Raw genomic sequence first — 17,033 nt, 5'->3', positions numbered from 1 at the left:
CCTGGAGGGGTTGTACAGGTAGGAAAGGTCATAAATGAGATACAAAGTTTGCAAACATAACATTTTAGTTTTGTGCTGGTCCCTGATTTCTCAGTCCAATTCCTATTTGGACTAGTGTCCTTGTAGGTGTGGGGATGTGTGTGTGTGTAAGAAAGGAATGTCTTTGAAGCTCCTGGCCTATCTCTCCAGTCTCTCTGGATAACGTAAAGCCTAGTTCACACTACAGGATTTTAAACATCAGCAGATCGCTGTGCCGTTCACACTACATGACCTGACTTTGTGTCTTTTAATCTCTGTGGTGTTCACACTACGCAACACTCCGTGAACGATCCACAAGAGGGGGGTCACACACTACATGATCTGACAACAACTCATTCCCCATCAGTTCATTCAAGCTACCAAACCACAGCCAATGAAAATTTGAGGGAGGAGTCCTCAGAAAAAGCTGAACACTATTGGCTGCTTGTGTGCTGATTACATCACTGACAGCGTTTAAAGCTTTGGAGAAAGCATTTAAAAACATCGTCAAATCAGCTGATTTATCGGCGGATTAATCACTCATCTGCAGGTTCCGGTGGATAGATACACAGAGAGTTTTTAATTTTTGTAATTTTATAACTCTTTGAAATAAAACTAACATATCTATAACACCCTGCCGTTTTCTAACTATCAGTGTATTTCTTTCTGACATTGTTATTTATTTTATTACAAAACAGTAAAGAACTGAGCATTTCTGCCTTAAATTACCATATTGGTCAAAATGACTGCATGCATGTCTGATACTTTTCACTGTGACTTTAAATATGTGTGCATTTTCTTGCCTAGCAACTTCCTGCTAACATAAACAAAACTTTCTGATGGCAAAAACGTCAATTTACTTTAGTTATCTTTAAAAACAGCATATTATGTGCTGTGAAATAGCTCCTGTTTGAAAGTGAAAATGAAAGCCAAGACCTTTAAGTGTTTTAGTATCTTAACTACTTATTTATAGGCTGTATTACCAAAAAAATATTATATTTTTAGGGTAATGGTGTCATTAAATATGATGCCAGACATTCAAAGCTTAATTTTAATATCTCAATAATAGCTTTGAATGTAAATACGTTGTGACAATATGGCGTTTTATATAAGACCGGTCAGAATGAGCAGTATGATAATTCTAAAAGTTACAGAATTCTAGTTCCACTGTTAATATATCCTCCTCTCATGTCTGTGCTAACGCAGAATGAAGCGAGTGCACCGATGCCCATTTTGACCAATCACAGATGTTTCTGCTGAGCTCCTGAACACACAGGCACGCGGCTCATGCTGATATGCTCTCTCATTGGCTGCAGCTCGTCACTACATCTGACCACACGTGGGGTTGAGTCGGCCGACTGCTCTGGAATATTTAGCATGCTGAATGTTGGATTTCCGTCTGCGAGGTGTCGGCGACGCGTCAGCGAGCCTCGTTGATGCGTTGTTCAGTAGTTCACACATAAAGAGCGGCGAGCGCCGTGCACCCGCAGATTTCTTCCCGATCACAGCCTGATCTGTCGGCGAGCTCGTTAACTTCCAAATCGGGCTCAAATCAGGCTTAAAATCCTCTAGTGTGAACTAGGCATAAGGTGTCGCAGATACCCAGACTTCGTGGAGCCAGGAGTCGTAAAACCCACGCAAGATACTCCTTGATAAAATCAATAAGTAATTTTATCTGTGGACTGTACGCTACATGCAATAAGCATTTTAAACCAAATTAGATCTAATAGAAAACTCAGATGTATGGGCGAAGCAGTAGTGCAGTAGGTAGTTCTGTCGCCTCACAGCAAGAAGGTCGCTGGGTCGCTGGTTCGAACCTTGGTTCAGTTGGCATTTCTGTGAGGAGTTTGCATGTTCTCCCTGCGTTTGCGTGGGTTTCCTCCAGGTGCTCCAGTTTCCCCCACAGTCCAAAGACATGCTGCAGGTTAATTGGGTAGGCTAAATTGTCCGTAGTGTATGAATGTGACAGGCCGGCTGGAAAGTGTAAAAAAAAGTCGTCACATGAACAATACTAAAATGGCTTGTTCCAAAGAGCCGACCCTGCAACCATACGGGACTAAGGCCAAAGAAGAAGAACTCATATGTACATTGCTGATACCAAAATAAATAAAAATTAAAAGAACAACTGTAATGCCAACAAAAAGCATACAATTTTAAGTGTCCTGACCTGCAGAGAATTCTGTTGCAATGTTAGTTTTTAACCATTAGAATTACAGCCATTTTTTCACAGTGTTTCCTTTCTTTTTTGCCATTTAAGCAGTATTTAAAATTACCAATCCACCTACATGAAATGAAAAGGCTTGTCATTTTCCCCGTGCTCTTAAGATTTACTTTAACAAATAAATGTATTAAAATAACAAATAAATGCATTAAAATATACAGGGGTAGACAATGAATCTGAAATGTACAGTGGCCAAAAGAGCTTAACATGCTGCAATTAATGAAAACATATGAAATGACAAAAAACACCAGCAAATAAGATAAGATCTTCATCTGTTTGACAGCATACATGCTGCAAATTCTCGAAACGCAAACACATTTAAAAAAAAAAAAAACGCACTGCAGTTTCATACAACGCAAACAACTTACGAAAACGCGCTGCATTTTCTCACAATACTTTAAAACTGCACGAAACACAATGGAAATGTTTCAAGAGGACCCTAACACTTGACAGACCTGCTATTTAGGCTATATGGTTATTTAGACTAATAAAATACAAAAGACCAGGGAATCAGGATGTTAAAATAAACAAACAAAATTAAAACTCACTCTTCATGATCACCTACAACTTCACTGAGCAATAGTCCCAGTACAGCGGCGTCCATCAATTTTTGCATCCACTTGAAACATGTTCCATTCTTGTTGTGCTGTGAGAAAATGCAGAGCGTTTTATTAATTTGTTCGCATTGTGCGGAAATGCTGAGTGTTTTTTAGTGTGTTTGTGTTGTGAGGATTTGCAGCACATGTGCTGTCAAATGGATGGCGTTTATTGTAATTGCACGTTTTCTTAAATTGTTGCACGTTAAGCTCTCGGCTACCGTAGAAACGCCTGGTTTTAGACCACAGTAATGTATTATTATGATGTAGGGCCTCCTTTTGCCAACATTATCTAACTGAAGACTTGCATAAGCAAGCCGAGACACGCAGTCTGACACCATGCATCAACAGAGCTAGTGACGTTACTGTGAGGGGTAGTGGGGCCGGGTTAGGTATGCGCATTAAGCATCGCATGCAGCTCAGCTTGCGTATGTCATTATGTTTGCAACCAGAGCCATCTCCCTATTTTGGCCAATATGGCATCGAATCGTCTTAGGAATGACAGATACAAGTGCACAGAATAGTGAACAGACCCCTATGTGATGCTGGTGCAGGAAAACGTTTCCTCATCCTAAACCTCCAAAGTATCTCAATAATATTTAGATCAGGTGACTGTGCAGGCAATGGGAGATGTTTAACTTCACTTTTATGTTCATCAAATCCCTCTGTCACTTGTCTTGCTGTGTGTATGGTTGCAATATTTTCCTGATAAATAACACTGCCTTCAGGATACAATGTTTGGACCATTGAGTGCACATGGTCCTCCAGAATGGTTCGGTAGCCCTTGGAAGTGAAGTGAACCTCTAGCAGAAGCATTAGGCCTATTGCAACCCAAACCATCACTGATCCACCCCATGCTTCTCTTCAGGCATGCAAGACTCTGGGTGGTACACTTCTTTGTAGCTTCTCCACACTGTAACTCTCCCGGAAGTGGAAAAGACAGTAAAGGTTGATTCATCAGAGAATAATACATGTTTCACATTGTCCACAGCTCGAGATTTTCGCTGCTGGCACCAAAAAAAAAAAAAAAAAACACGTTTGGCATTGGCATATGTGACCAAAGGTTTGGCAGCCAAGCCATATAGTCCCTGTTGAGCTTCGAACAAAGGGCTTGGTGGAAAAAGCAGAGTAGAGGTGCACATTTAATTCTGCATTGAGTTGGGCAGCTGTGGTTTGATGTGGGCCACCAGGTGGGTCAAATTTAGCCACAAAACCTCCAGCACTAAATTGGCCATTGTCCAACCCTTATATATTTATCCATATGTTCATTTTCTTTTCAGCTTAGTCCCTTTCTTGATCCAACGTCGCCACAGCGGAATGAACAGCCAACTTAGCAAGTTTTTACGCAGCAGATGTCCTTCCAGCCGCAACCTATTTCTCTGGGAAACATCTACACACACACTCATCCACTACGGACAATTTAGCCTACCCAACTTACTTGTACTGCATGTCTTTGGACTGTGGGGGAAACTGGAGCACCCGGAGGAAACCCAATCGAACGCAGGGAGAACATGCAAACTCCACACAGAAACGCCAACTGACCCAGTCGATGCTCAAACCAGTGACCTTCTTGCTGTGAGGCAACAGCACTACCTACTGCGTCGCTCAACTATATATATTTATATTATAATTAGTTTTGCATGTTTTTAAATGTCTGTTTCATTTCTTTTCATTTTCTTTTAAATTATGGAAATCAGGGAAACTGAACATATAAATAACAATTCCACACATTCTTTAATACTGATTAATTATTGTTTTTCCTGTAAATACGAATTAAGCAAATAAGCGAACAAACAACACACTTTAATGCATTCTTCATCACATGAAAAAACATTCATTACATACATAAACTGACTTCCCATCTTATATGTTTCCCAGGTGGACGGCATATGAGACAAAACGCTTATGTTTTTTAAAGCTATAAAGGTTAGTTTGATGCAATAGTGTTAAATATTGAGGAAGGTATAATGAGAAATAGGAGTGTTGTGACATAAAAACAGGGGGTTTTGTTTTGAATGTCAACGCATATGGATGCAGCAGTCAACATGGATCAATTTCAGTCAGAGCATCTCTAAACATATAACCTGAAACCACACTCCTGTACAGATGTCATACACAAAACAAATTCAAGATTTATACCTTATTTTCATTAAAAAAAAACATATTTAAACATAAATGGACATTAAATACAGAAAATATCTAGGTTAATGATGCCAAAACATTATTATTTACAATCTTCCATATATATATTTATATATTAATAAATGACTAATGTTATTCTGAGTTCATTCATTGATTTCCCTTCAGCTTAGTCCCTTATTTATCATTTATATCGCTACAGTGGAATGAACAGCCAACTACTCCAGCATATGTTTTATGCCGTAGATACCTGTTCCAGCTGCAACCCAGTACTGGGAAACCCTGTGTTATGAATTATTATTAAACGACCCTTTTGTGGCTGTACTGATGAAACTAATCAGATTTTTTTTTTGTTATTGAGAAGAGAGAAGTTACACAGAGATCACAGGACATTTAAAACATTAAATATTAACAACATTTTATTAACGTTAACAATTTCAAAACAAACATAGCTTACAGTATCATCACATTTGCATTTAAAATTATGAAAGTATAATATTAATTTGAATAAGTATCATACAATACATACAATTCAGCACCACTTAATTAGAAAACACTGTCATATACTATTTCAGCATTATTCTGTTTTGAACTTTAAAAAGTCTAGATTTAGCTGTGGCAAATTCTGTTGGAAAGAGTGTTATTTAGAGTGACTGGACCATGATTGTGTTGTATATGCAATGACCAGGCAAATAGTACAAAAGAGACAATGGAACACGTTAATATACATGACACTGACACCGGGCGTGTTACAGAAGCAGACGTATACAATTCCAGCCTGATTGATGTTGTACATTTTTAAAGACAGCTAAGGCCTGTCATTCTCAGACAAATTACAAACTCTGTTAACAAGTTATAAAAATCAGGCTTTATTGGATATGGGTTTGACAGAATGACTTTATTAAAGTGATATCTTGCCATGCTGAGTGTGAAATAGAATGTGATACTCAAGATTTAAGTGGCAGCATCAGAAAATAATCTTAATTTGTGTCATCTCTCTTTAACTATATTTAGAAAACGCTGATACTGACAAAAATGATAATATCAAAACATTGTTTTTTAAGCACTAAATAACAGGAGAAACAATTTTAGCTAATTAAAAATTACAAAGTATTTTAATTAATTTTATAACTTACATCAAACAAATTAACCCTTAGTTATATTTCAGAAAACATTATATTTAAAAAAATAGACAGTATCTTACATGGTACATTTACATTAAGTTTATATACAGTTAAAGTCTGAATTATTAGCCCTCCTGAATTATTAGCCCCTGTATTTTTTCCCAAATGTCTGTTTAACAGAAAGCACACATTTTAAAACATAAGTTTTAATAACTCATTTCTAATAAATAATTACTTTTATTTTTGCCATGATGACAGTAAATAATATTTACCAGATGTTTTTAGTAAGATAGTATTATTAAAGTGACATTTAATGGGTTAATTAGGTTAACTAGGCAAGTTAGGGAAAAAACTATAAATATATAAAGCTTAAGCGGGTTAATAATATTGACCTTAAATTGTTTTTAAAATTTTTAAAACTGCTTTTATTCTAGCCAAAATAAAACAACAAAGAAAACAATATTATTGGAGATGCTGTGAAAAATCATTCACAAGTGAAACCTCATTCGAGAAAAAATTGAAAAAGGAAAAAACGAATTCACGAGGGCTAATAATTTTGACTTCAATTGTATACATTAAACCTTGACGTGTGCAATAAAATGGTATAAAATGCTGTAATTGTTCATGTAGTTCCTTCACAATCAAACTGATTCTGAATTGCTGCTCAAACTTGATGCACACTATTACACCACAGAGAACAACCTTTCAAATAAATAACGTAACATGAATGAAAATCACTGTAAATGTGAACACAAAAAACCTGAAACAATCTGTGACATTTTCCTTATTTAGTGATCCACAAGTCTTTTCAGTTTATTTATGTAGTTGAACATTCAACTCTGCAGTTTAACTGACTTTTAATTGACATTTTTACACAGTTTAATTGACATTTTAGTTGTTTGAAATAATATAATGTATAAGAAAATTAATTCTGTAAATAATAGTAAATGAACTATTACAAAGTTTTTGTACGGCAATTTACAACACCAACCAAGACAATGTTAGTTCGTTCATTCATTCATTCATTCATTTTTCTTCGGCTTAGTTTCTATTTCTGTGGTCACCACAGCGGAATGAACCAACAACTATCCCAGAGTATGTTTAGCCGTAACCCAGTATTAGGAAAACACCCATACACACTCATTCACACACACTCATACACTACAATTGTACAATTTACCTTACCTAATTCACCTATAATGCATGTCTTTGGACAGTGGGGAAAACTGGAGCACCCTTACCCACATAAAAACAGAGCGAACATGCAGACTCCACACATAAATGCCAACTGGCCCAGCTGTTACTCAAACCCACGACCTTCTTGCTGTGAGGCAACAATGCTAACCACTGAGCCTCCGTGCCACCACAAGACAATATTTAAATACTATTAATAATTATTAAGTCACTCTTTCAAACTTTTCCATGTTAAAAGTTGTTGGAGGAAAAAACAAGGTCCCAAAATGTAATTCAAAAGCACAAATAAATCGGGGAAAATATAAACGAATCTCACAATACGGAAAAATACTATTTTACATTTACATTTTGTACAGTACAACAGCATCAAAATCAAACACAACTGCATGCAAATGTGATCATTTAATATTTCTACAGAAGTACAGAAATGCTACAGAAACTCAGGTTAGGCTACAGGAAAAAAAAAAAAAAACTATTTTGCACCTCTTTCCATACAGTGTGAGCTATAAGTTATACAACGTTCTAGATTTACCTCTAGGATAAATCTTCAGTGAATATCTGACCATCTGCTTTCACCTTCAGAGTGGCTGTACTTCTGTTGATGTCAACCTGAGGGTTTGTTTAGTGACTTTGTTTAGTAAACTATTAAAAGTGCTGATGATTGTGATAGTAAGTGTTGTATTGTCGTCTTTCTGACTGTATCTTAGCTTTAATGTACTTTTAAAATAAATAAATAAAAAACAAACAAGCTGCTTGCCATCACGACAGCAATAAGATCCAATGGACTGCCAATTGCTTTTACTCCAAAATGGAGGAATCGCAGGGCTGTTGCTGGGCGCTGCTGTTGTAATGGAACGCTCTATTGAGCGTCACCTTCTGGTGATTGTAAGCTCTTTGCCGTTAGTTTGAAGTGATGATATGATGCGCAAACAAAGCTCCGCCCCCTACTTGATACTCCATTTCAGTTTGAAGTGCAACAACATACTTGAATAACAGTCTCAGCAACTTCTGGTTCACAAACATCTAAGATGTGTATTTGTCAATCTGATTACAAGTACAAATGGGTTCCATGATGTTTTGATAAGTATTTGGAGATTCTTCTGAAGACCTAAGCTCATATAGTTATATGAGTATTCGCCTCTATCCTAAAACAACAGCACTGCCACTTACACATATCAGCAGTTACAGAAAATTATAGACCAGCCTGTTTGGCATCCACAACCATGCCACATTCAAAATCCTTTAAATCAGTGGTCTTCAATGCTGTCCTGAAGGCCCCCTGCACTGAACATTTTCTTTATTTCTGTTATGAGGTTGACTAATGAGCGGATGGGTGAATTCAGGCATGCTGGATCTAAAATTTGTTTACACCTGGTCATTTCTTCTTTTTTTATCGGATCACTATTCGGTTGTGAAAATGGCATGTGTGTATGCCCGCCGGAACGCATTTGAGGAAGATATCTCTTTGGTCAAACTAGAGATTTTCTTACTATGGTGGAGGTGAAAATGTTTTTATTACCATTGGAAAACCTGTAACTCTAGTATAATTTGGTAATGTGAAACGCACCAATCAATCAGCAGCTCAATTAATCACATGGTCTCTTTTGTGGGTATACTGCCATAAAGGCATAGTTAGCGTTAGCTGTTATGCTTTCTAGGCTAATCATTTTAGGCCTGTCTTTAAAGGGCTTGGGGTCAGATCATATCAGAAGGTGGTCTGGGATGCATTCCAGATACAACTGGACAGGTCTAAATGCATGTGGCTGTTAAAGCATGTATTGTATTACACATAGTCAGATATATGGTGTCAACATGTAACACACAATGCCCAGATGACAGGTATGTTTATGACATAAATTTAATGTAGCCTGTAAAGACAGTAATCGTGGAGCTAGCCCTCTTTTTGTGAGCTCAGATATATACACTAAATATTGCATACTGACCCTGAGCATCCGTCAATAGCGCCGCCATATTTGTACAGTGCTCCCAGGACAAACGTCATTCAACCACACTAGTCAAGACTAAAGCCAATGTGAAGATGCTGGACTTAAGCGCTGTGTATGGGTGTTGTAACATGTAAACGAGGAAAACACTGCATAAAGGCATAAATTTATAGGTAAGATTTCATTTTTTAGGTTTTTGTATGTTACAGACTTCTCTGCTCAACAACTAACGTCAGTGATGATAATAAAGTTACTTACTGCATTCACCATAAGGCAAATTAGCACCAACTTGCACTAAATTCTAAATGCTTATGCTATAGATTGTTGAATAAAATTAGCAAACAATGTAAATGAAATATGACAAGACACTGGTGCCAGCAACTTGCATAAATGTCGGATAAGTTCACAAATGTTGAAGTAACGTATAAGGTTGCCTAATAACATACCAGTGCCTGCAAGTCAATGTGCATACTTTTCATCCTAAATTATTGAATATTACAAATGATACATACCATTTAAGCACATTGAGACATAGAGCTATCGATGGTTCACACAAGTCGTTAATAATGAATATTCATTCACAAATGAATTGCTCCCAGAATGAGAAGTGAAAGCAGGACAGGAGGTGTGTGTCCAGGACATGGATTAGATCAAATTAAACAGGGAGGGAGGATAATACGTTTCCATGCACACAAAAACATGCACTTTATCGGCAATGGCCATGTGGTCACTAATATATTAACATGTTCCAATTGGTAATTTAATAACATATTTGCATACTGACCACCGGCAAAATTACAGATCTTAGATATATGTACTGTATATATGTGTATATATCTCTAGCTCTGGATGGCCAGTCCTTCACTGCACCTTGGTGTGAGCGTACTGCAGCCAAACATAGCTTACGTTTCTGTTAAATTAAATACAATTAAATATGTTCCAATGTATGTGATGCTTCTGTTGATGTTATCCGTTATAAGAACCGATTTACAACACCTCAGCCTGAGATGCATTTATATGGCCAAATGTGAACCGTTATCACAAAATGGAAAGATTTTCCCAAAATTGGTTTTCACAAATTGGATAGATCGAATTTCTCAGCTTTTCAATCAGATAAAAGGCTTGAACTGACCAGGCGAAAACAAGCCCTGAAATTACCTTTCCTTTGATGCTCGCTTAGAACTTAAGAAGGTCACATTGACCACATCTGCATGCCTAAATACATTGAGTTGCTGCTTGTGCATGTGATGTTCTAATAAAAAAAAACGCATTAACAATCGGTTTAAGAAGCATACCTTATAAAGGGTGCTGTTGAGTATAGCATCTAATGCAGGGGTGCCTAACATTGAGTTTAAGTCCCAACAAATAAAAATCTGTTGAAGCTGTTTATTCTCTGATCTCTTTTTCTCCTTTTGTCTGTTCTTTGATCTCCCTATTGTGTTTTTAGGTAAAGGTTTCACCATGTTCCACTTGTCTGTAGCTCATTGTCATCCTCTCGCTCTGTGATAATGCTACACGTGGTGTTGCTGACCATACAGGAGGAGATGCAAGTCTCTGTACTGGCTCCAGTTTCTGCACTGGTTATAGTCCCAGTGCTGGTAGTGTCTATGCTTCCATTGTGACCACGGCAATTAAAGGCTTCCCACTGGCATGGAAAGAAACGTGGCATCTCCTTGTAGAGCTCTTTGCAGCGCAAGCCGAACACCACAGGGCTCAGAGACTGCACAAAACTGAAGAGGATGAAAATCGAAATCGCCACAGGGAGCGACTCCACGCGCCGGGAAATGATGATGAGGGAGGGCAAGATGTGCAGGCTCATCTGCAGGCTGTGGATGAGAATGGTGCAGCGACCCTTACTGTTGGACCGTGTGAAATGACCAGCACGTCTGCCTTCCAGGTAAATAGCAACATAGCTTATGATTATGAGAAGCACCATCAGCAACAGCATTGCAACAGCACTGGCAATGCAAGCAGTGCCTTCCAAAGCTGTAGAGCACTTTGTGTCTAAACCAACCACGTAGTCCCATGGAAAGCGCAAACAGGCTAGAATGGTGAACAATACGGGGTTAAGCAAGGCGAGAACACAGGCCACCAGCATGACCCAACGGTGGAAACGCTGGACCAGAATGGGGTAACGGAGTGGCATGCAAATAGACAGACAGGTGCTGATGGACATTAATGTGAGGGTGATCATCAAACCTCGTGCCATCACCACCTGCAGGTCGAAAAGAATCCAGCAGATTATTCGAGAGACTGGCCAACGTAGGCTGCGGAGACCATGCACAACTGCACCCATGATGTTAAAGCCAGCCACGCAGATGCAGTGTTGGCACAACAGGACGTACCGCGGGTTCTGCCTCAGATCTTGGCTGTGCTGCACTGTTGCAGTGATGAGGCAAGTGAAGAGACCGGTGACTATGAAAGCTCCAAAATGGACAAATGCTTTTACAGTCTCCAAAAGCGTCTTGCTTTCAGCAAGATTGGAGCTACTATACCCTAAGGAAATGAAAAAGACAATATTTCATTAACATAATATTAGTAAAATCTGATTCAAAACTGAAATCTACAAAAGAGATGATGTGAGGTTCAAGAAAACATGAATAATTTAAGTAGGATTCCACTCACCTGCTTTAAGCAGAAAAGCCAAATCCATCTGATCGCTGGTATTAGTCATTTTTGATCAATCACTTGTTGCTAAAGCTTAATTAATAAATCATATTTCATTTCGAGGTCCCCTCTGCACTCTCTTTCTCGACTTGTTTGGATCTGAAATGAACAGTTTTGTCTAACAGCAGCCTTGCTTGTGGTCCTTGTCATTCTTATTCACAGATGGCTTGAGTGATTCTCACCTGCATCTGTCACAGAATCTCAGGTTTCCAACACCCCCACCCCCCTCAACGCACAGTCTATTTCTGTGTTGTGACACAATGCCATGCAATAGTAATCAACTGAACATATGAGGGTTGTGTTTTAAGCACCTGCTCATAATAAACAAAATGCTTGTTATCTCAAGCATACAGTTATTTATAATGATCAATCATAGCTGCAGCTTTTCTCCAGGGGGCTGTCAATATTTGAGATATGATTGGCGTTGGAGGGTTTATTTAGTTTGAGCACTAATTATTGTTATCACTCAGTTGGCTGTGGAGAAGCTATGAGCTGCAAAATAATTCGATTTTTTTTTCCAATAAAGGCATATATCTAAGATGTATATACTTTCTTAATTATAATTCTTAAATATAATATATTAATAACTCAATGTATTTTTATTGATTTTTTGGTGAAATTGTTTTTTACATGGGTGAGTCCTAGAGAAGAGTCTCTAATGCATTTTCTTACCATCCCTTTGAGAGTCAAAATTGGGTTCATATTAAGTGTAATGATGTCTGGTACAAGAAACTGAACATTATTTTCAATATAATCACCTTTAATTCTCAGTCTTAGCAAATTATCTTTGAAGCATCAAATTGAGCACTCACAGTGGAGTGCTGTCTTCTTATTGTATAATAATGCAATGCGCTGATGTGCTGTTATATAATAAAGAGGAAGGATGAGTAGATCAAAATGGTACCTGAGTTAATACTGGATTTTTCAACCTAAAAAAAAAGACAATTTAATATGGGTGAGAAATCTCTTATCTATATGACAGAGTCAGACAGTTGTAAACACACATACCAAGAACGACTTGCCAAGGTTGTGGGCTAAAGGAAATAATGTAGTACCTCAGCAAACAATGTTATGTTCAATAGACATCTAATAGACATCTAAACGTAGAAAGATTTTTAAAGATGTCTAATAGATGTCTAAACATAGTTGTCTTGGCTAAAACAAGGTTAAACTTGGGCTGTCAGTGAAATCTAATAGACATCTAAGAATAGCCCAAAACTAGACTAGTCATCAAATAGACAGATCAGACAGACTCTATATAGTTTTGCCCTATTCTTAGACGTCTATTAGATTGTCACTGACAGCCCAAATTTTATCCTTGTTTTAGCCAAGACGACCATATTTAGACATCTATCAGACATCTATTATCTATTCTTTTTGGGAAACAATGTTCAGTTTCTTGCATAGACCGAACCTTTCACTTTATAAGACCTTAATATATCATCTGAAGTCACAGATATTACTTTTGTTTTGCCTGTATATGTTTTTGACTCTCAAGGTGCCATAGACTTCATTTTATAAATCACCAGGACCACAGTTTCAGGGAAAATAATCTTCCATAAAATTTGTTGTGAGTTCACCAGTGGGTGTGTAAATAGCCCATTTTATTAATTTGTGAACTGTTTCTTTAGGAAACTAGACTAATTAGTTGTGTTTAAATTATTTTAAACACAACTAGTTTTCTCTTAAATGAGCACAAACAGTTACTAAAGTAGTCGAATGCTTCATTCATTCATTCATATAGATCTGTGCATTCTTACAGTGACACCTATGTCATCAAACAAAACACAATGAGAGATTCATTTGCTGCTCTTCACTAAATAACTATAGTAACTTTAATCAATATGCGAATACAATTAAAAGTTAAATACATTTTATAGCTTTATTTAATTTCTGTATTGGCCTTTGATTTTTAATAGGTTAAACCTTTTATTTCATTGTCAATATTTTCTATTGTTTGCTATGTATTCTATCATTTGAAGCTATGATTGGGGGCCTGCCCCCACCCCCCCCCACCCAGTGATTTTAGGAAACAGCTGAATAATGATTAAAATTTTAATATATTTAAACTATTTTATGGAAACTGTTGTACACAAATATTGGCATTTGCACAGGACAATACTGTTGTAGTGTGTGAGGTATATTGTCAAGTAGAAAAATTGTCATGTGTGTATTATAAAAGTCTCTTAATTGCTATAAATATGCCAGACAATTAGATGTTTTGGCTCTGATATGATCAAAAAATATTTGAGATATGAGAAAATGTGTAATATTTGCAGATGTATACATAAAAAGTACACAGTGAAATCGTCATTCATTAAGCAAAAACTGTGTTCTACTTCTACCAAGAAAATCTTTTTAGACAAAAAAATAAGCTTTGAATAGGGCCTTTAACCAACTACTCCAGGGCTACTGAAGAGGAACTGGGCTCATCTTTATCCTCACAGGGCTGATTGTCCTTCTGCTTCCGGCGGCTAATCTGCAGCTGCAGCTGCAGCTTGTTGGTGAAGAAAATTGTCTTCCAGCCAACCTCCTTAGCTAAAGCCTCCACTGTTGGAGTCACTGTGTCACAATGCTTCCTCACTGTCTGCTCCCAGAACTCCTCAGAGTTACAAAGCTGGAGGGAAAATAATCAGTTAAGAGCACATACACTTCACTGACCATTCAACATGCATACGAAAAAGTCAATCCTAAAGTAAAATTGATTTAAAGATTTTTCTGCTTCTGACGCTTTATTTAAAGGATCTTCATGGCACCTTAATGTATTCATTTATTTTATTTCCTATGTGTAAACAGAGTGGAATAATGTATTTTGGGATGTTTATTAGCAGTTTATTACTGCAAATATACATCCAGCTTCTTTGGTGACTTCTTTTAAAAACAAATGGGGCAAAGGTAAGAAGACAGTATTAAACACAAGCAAGCTGGTTATGTTTGTGATGTAAATAATTTGCATAAATAATAAATAAAAAAAAATATTTATGAAAAAAAAGATACAAACTCCAGCTTTAAAGATCACATTTGAAACCAGAATGGCATTTGGTCTTACCTCTCTAAATTTACGGCAGGTGCGTGAAAGAACTGAAATGTTTTCAAGGTCAAGGTATCCCATGATTTTAAAAAGTAAAGCATTGGGGAGACGGGCAATGAAATCATAGTATCCCTGACATAAATTTTTGGAGTACTGCAAGATGTGAGAACCAAATACCATGGCCACTTGATCTGAATGAAAAAAGAGCAGATTATTCAGTTTATCATTGAGTTTTAAGTGTATACCAAAAAAAAAAGCACAGTAATGTTAGCACAAGCCAAGCACAGGGACATTCAATTATTCACATGCCAGAGATATGATGATCCCTTTGCATGCAGCCCCATCTCAAAACTTTCTATACAGTATTTTCTCAAATAAAGATTTATATTATATGGTGAAAGACTTTAAATCTGTCTAAATCATAAGAAAATATTTAGATTATGTACCGTAAAGTATCTATACATTTAAAGTTTTCTTACACACACACACACACATACACACACACACACACAGTTGAATTCAGAATTATTAGCCCCCCTGTTTATTTTGTCCCCAATTTCTGTTTAACAGAGGTATTTTTTTCAGCACATTACTAAACATATTAGTTTTAATAACTAATTTCTAATAACTGATTTATTTTATCTTTGCCATGATGACAGTAAATAGTATTTTACTAGAAAATTTTCAAGACACTTCTATACAGCTTAAAGTGACATTTAAAGGCTTAAATGGGTTAATTAGGTGAACTAGGCACTGTAGGCAGGTTAAGGTAATTAGGCAAGTTATTGTATAATGATGGTTTTTTCTGTAGACTCTGGGAAAAATAGCTTAAAGGGGCTAATAATATTGACTTATTTAAATACAATTTCAGACAATTCACTAAACTTTTTAATTGCAAAGTCATTTTTGGTAAACATTTGTCTTTACTTTCACACTTTTTTTTTCAGGCAATTCCAAGGACTCTCTATAACTCTTTGTTGTGGATCACTGTTTTAAAATCCCTGGCCTAGCCTAAAAATGTCTGAAAAACTTACTTTGCAGTCGGTTGTCTTCTAGAAAGTCTTCATGTGTTTCTCTCAGTTGTCCAGGTGGTGCATTCTTGCAGCCTAATCTCAAAGATATCTTCCACCAGCTCCAGATAACCTGAAGTGAAGCGTTTCCATCATAGTAATTAAGATGAGACAAATGAAAAGAAAATCAGGTTTTTGTAATGGCTGCAGTTTGTCTGTTGTTATAACTTATAATAATTGTTGTAATGTCACTTAGTGGAATATTTCCTTATACACTTAATAGGGTTTAAAAAAAATTAAACATAAAAGTAGAAATTTTGAAAAATGTTGGAAACATGTAACCATTGAGTCCCATGAAAACAAACACACTGTAACAATTTAGTCCACAGGTGTCAAGGGGTCGCAGCTCTGCAGTTTAGCTTTAACTAAATAATCACCTGATCAAACTAATTCAGTTCTTCAAGCTTGTTTGAAACCTACAGGTAAGCGTGTCGAAGCAGGGTTGGAACTGAAATGTGGGTTGCGGCCCGAAACTGAGTTTGACACACCTGTTTTAGTCAATGGTTATCGGTTTTTGTACATTTTTCAAAAGCTTCTTTTACGTTAAACACAAGAGAAACTCAAACATTTGTCACAAGTCATGGGTGAGTAAACTAACGTTATGACATAATTCCCAGTTCTGATTGTTTTGAGTGAACTAATTTATCCCTTTTAAAACTAGCTAACTAAACGTAATTAAAGTTTACAGCTAAAGTCTACAATTCTTGATAAAAACACAATGTTGTAACACTGTTATATAGTTTAACTAACGTTACATCGGTAACTTAACATCTGTGTCTAAAACTGGAACCGGGAGAACACGTTAACGTCTTAACGATACAAACAGCAATCTTTGGTCATAAAGCTGCCACAAAAGTGACGCACTGCAGTTAACAATATATAAAAAAATCACTAGACAAACCTCAGACTTTGTTATTGCAAAGTGAAAATAGTCCTTCATGGGTGCAGGACCTTGTCCACTGATCTCAAACAGAGTTTCTCCAAGCAAACTCGCCATTCCCGCTTGGACACAGTTGACGCGTTACCAGGA

At 36.9% G+C, this 17,033-nt stretch overlaps 2 protein-coding genes across 2 annotated transcripts; both read right to left on the bottom strand.

Moving 5' to 3' along the window:
- Window positions 1–6,888: 6,888 nt before the first annotated feature.
- On the bottom strand, window positions 6,889–12,476 carry LOC103910036 (putative G protein-coupled receptor 148). The gene is made up of 2 exons (XM_087240636.1): window positions 11,861–12,476; window positions 6,889–11,731 (listed from the first exon to the last, which is right to left on the bottom strand). The coding sequence occupies exons 1-2, from the start codon at window positions 11,907–11,909 to the stop codon at window positions 10,692–10,694; spliced, it is 1,089 nt and encodes a 362-aa protein (XP_087096762.1). The 5' UTR covers window positions 11,910–12,476; the 3' UTR covers window positions 6,889–10,691.
- A 1,467-nt stretch (window positions 12,477–13,943) lies between these two features.
- On the bottom strand, window positions 13,944–16,992 carry fbxo36b (F-box protein 36b). Its single transcript, NM_001045398.1, is given in 4 exon segments — window positions 13,944–14,519; window positions 14,952–15,124; window positions 15,968–16,076; window positions 16,905–16,992. Coding segments are annotated over 4 exon segments (540 nt in total). The 5' UTR covers window positions 16,944–16,992; the 3' UTR covers window positions 13,944–14,300.
- Between the last annotated feature and the right edge of the window lie 41 nt (window positions 16,993–17,033).

The sequence above is a fragment of the Danio rerio genome, chromosome 2, assembly GCF_052040795.2.
Source record: "Danio rerio strain M-AB ecotype USA chromosome 2, GRCz13ab, whole genome shotgun sequence".
NCBI lineage: Eukaryota > Metazoa > Chordata > Actinopteri > Cypriniformes > Danionidae > Danio > Danio rerio.
The sequence above is the reverse complement of the archived record's forward strand: the minus strand, read 5'-3'. Positions and strand labels throughout refer to the sequence as shown.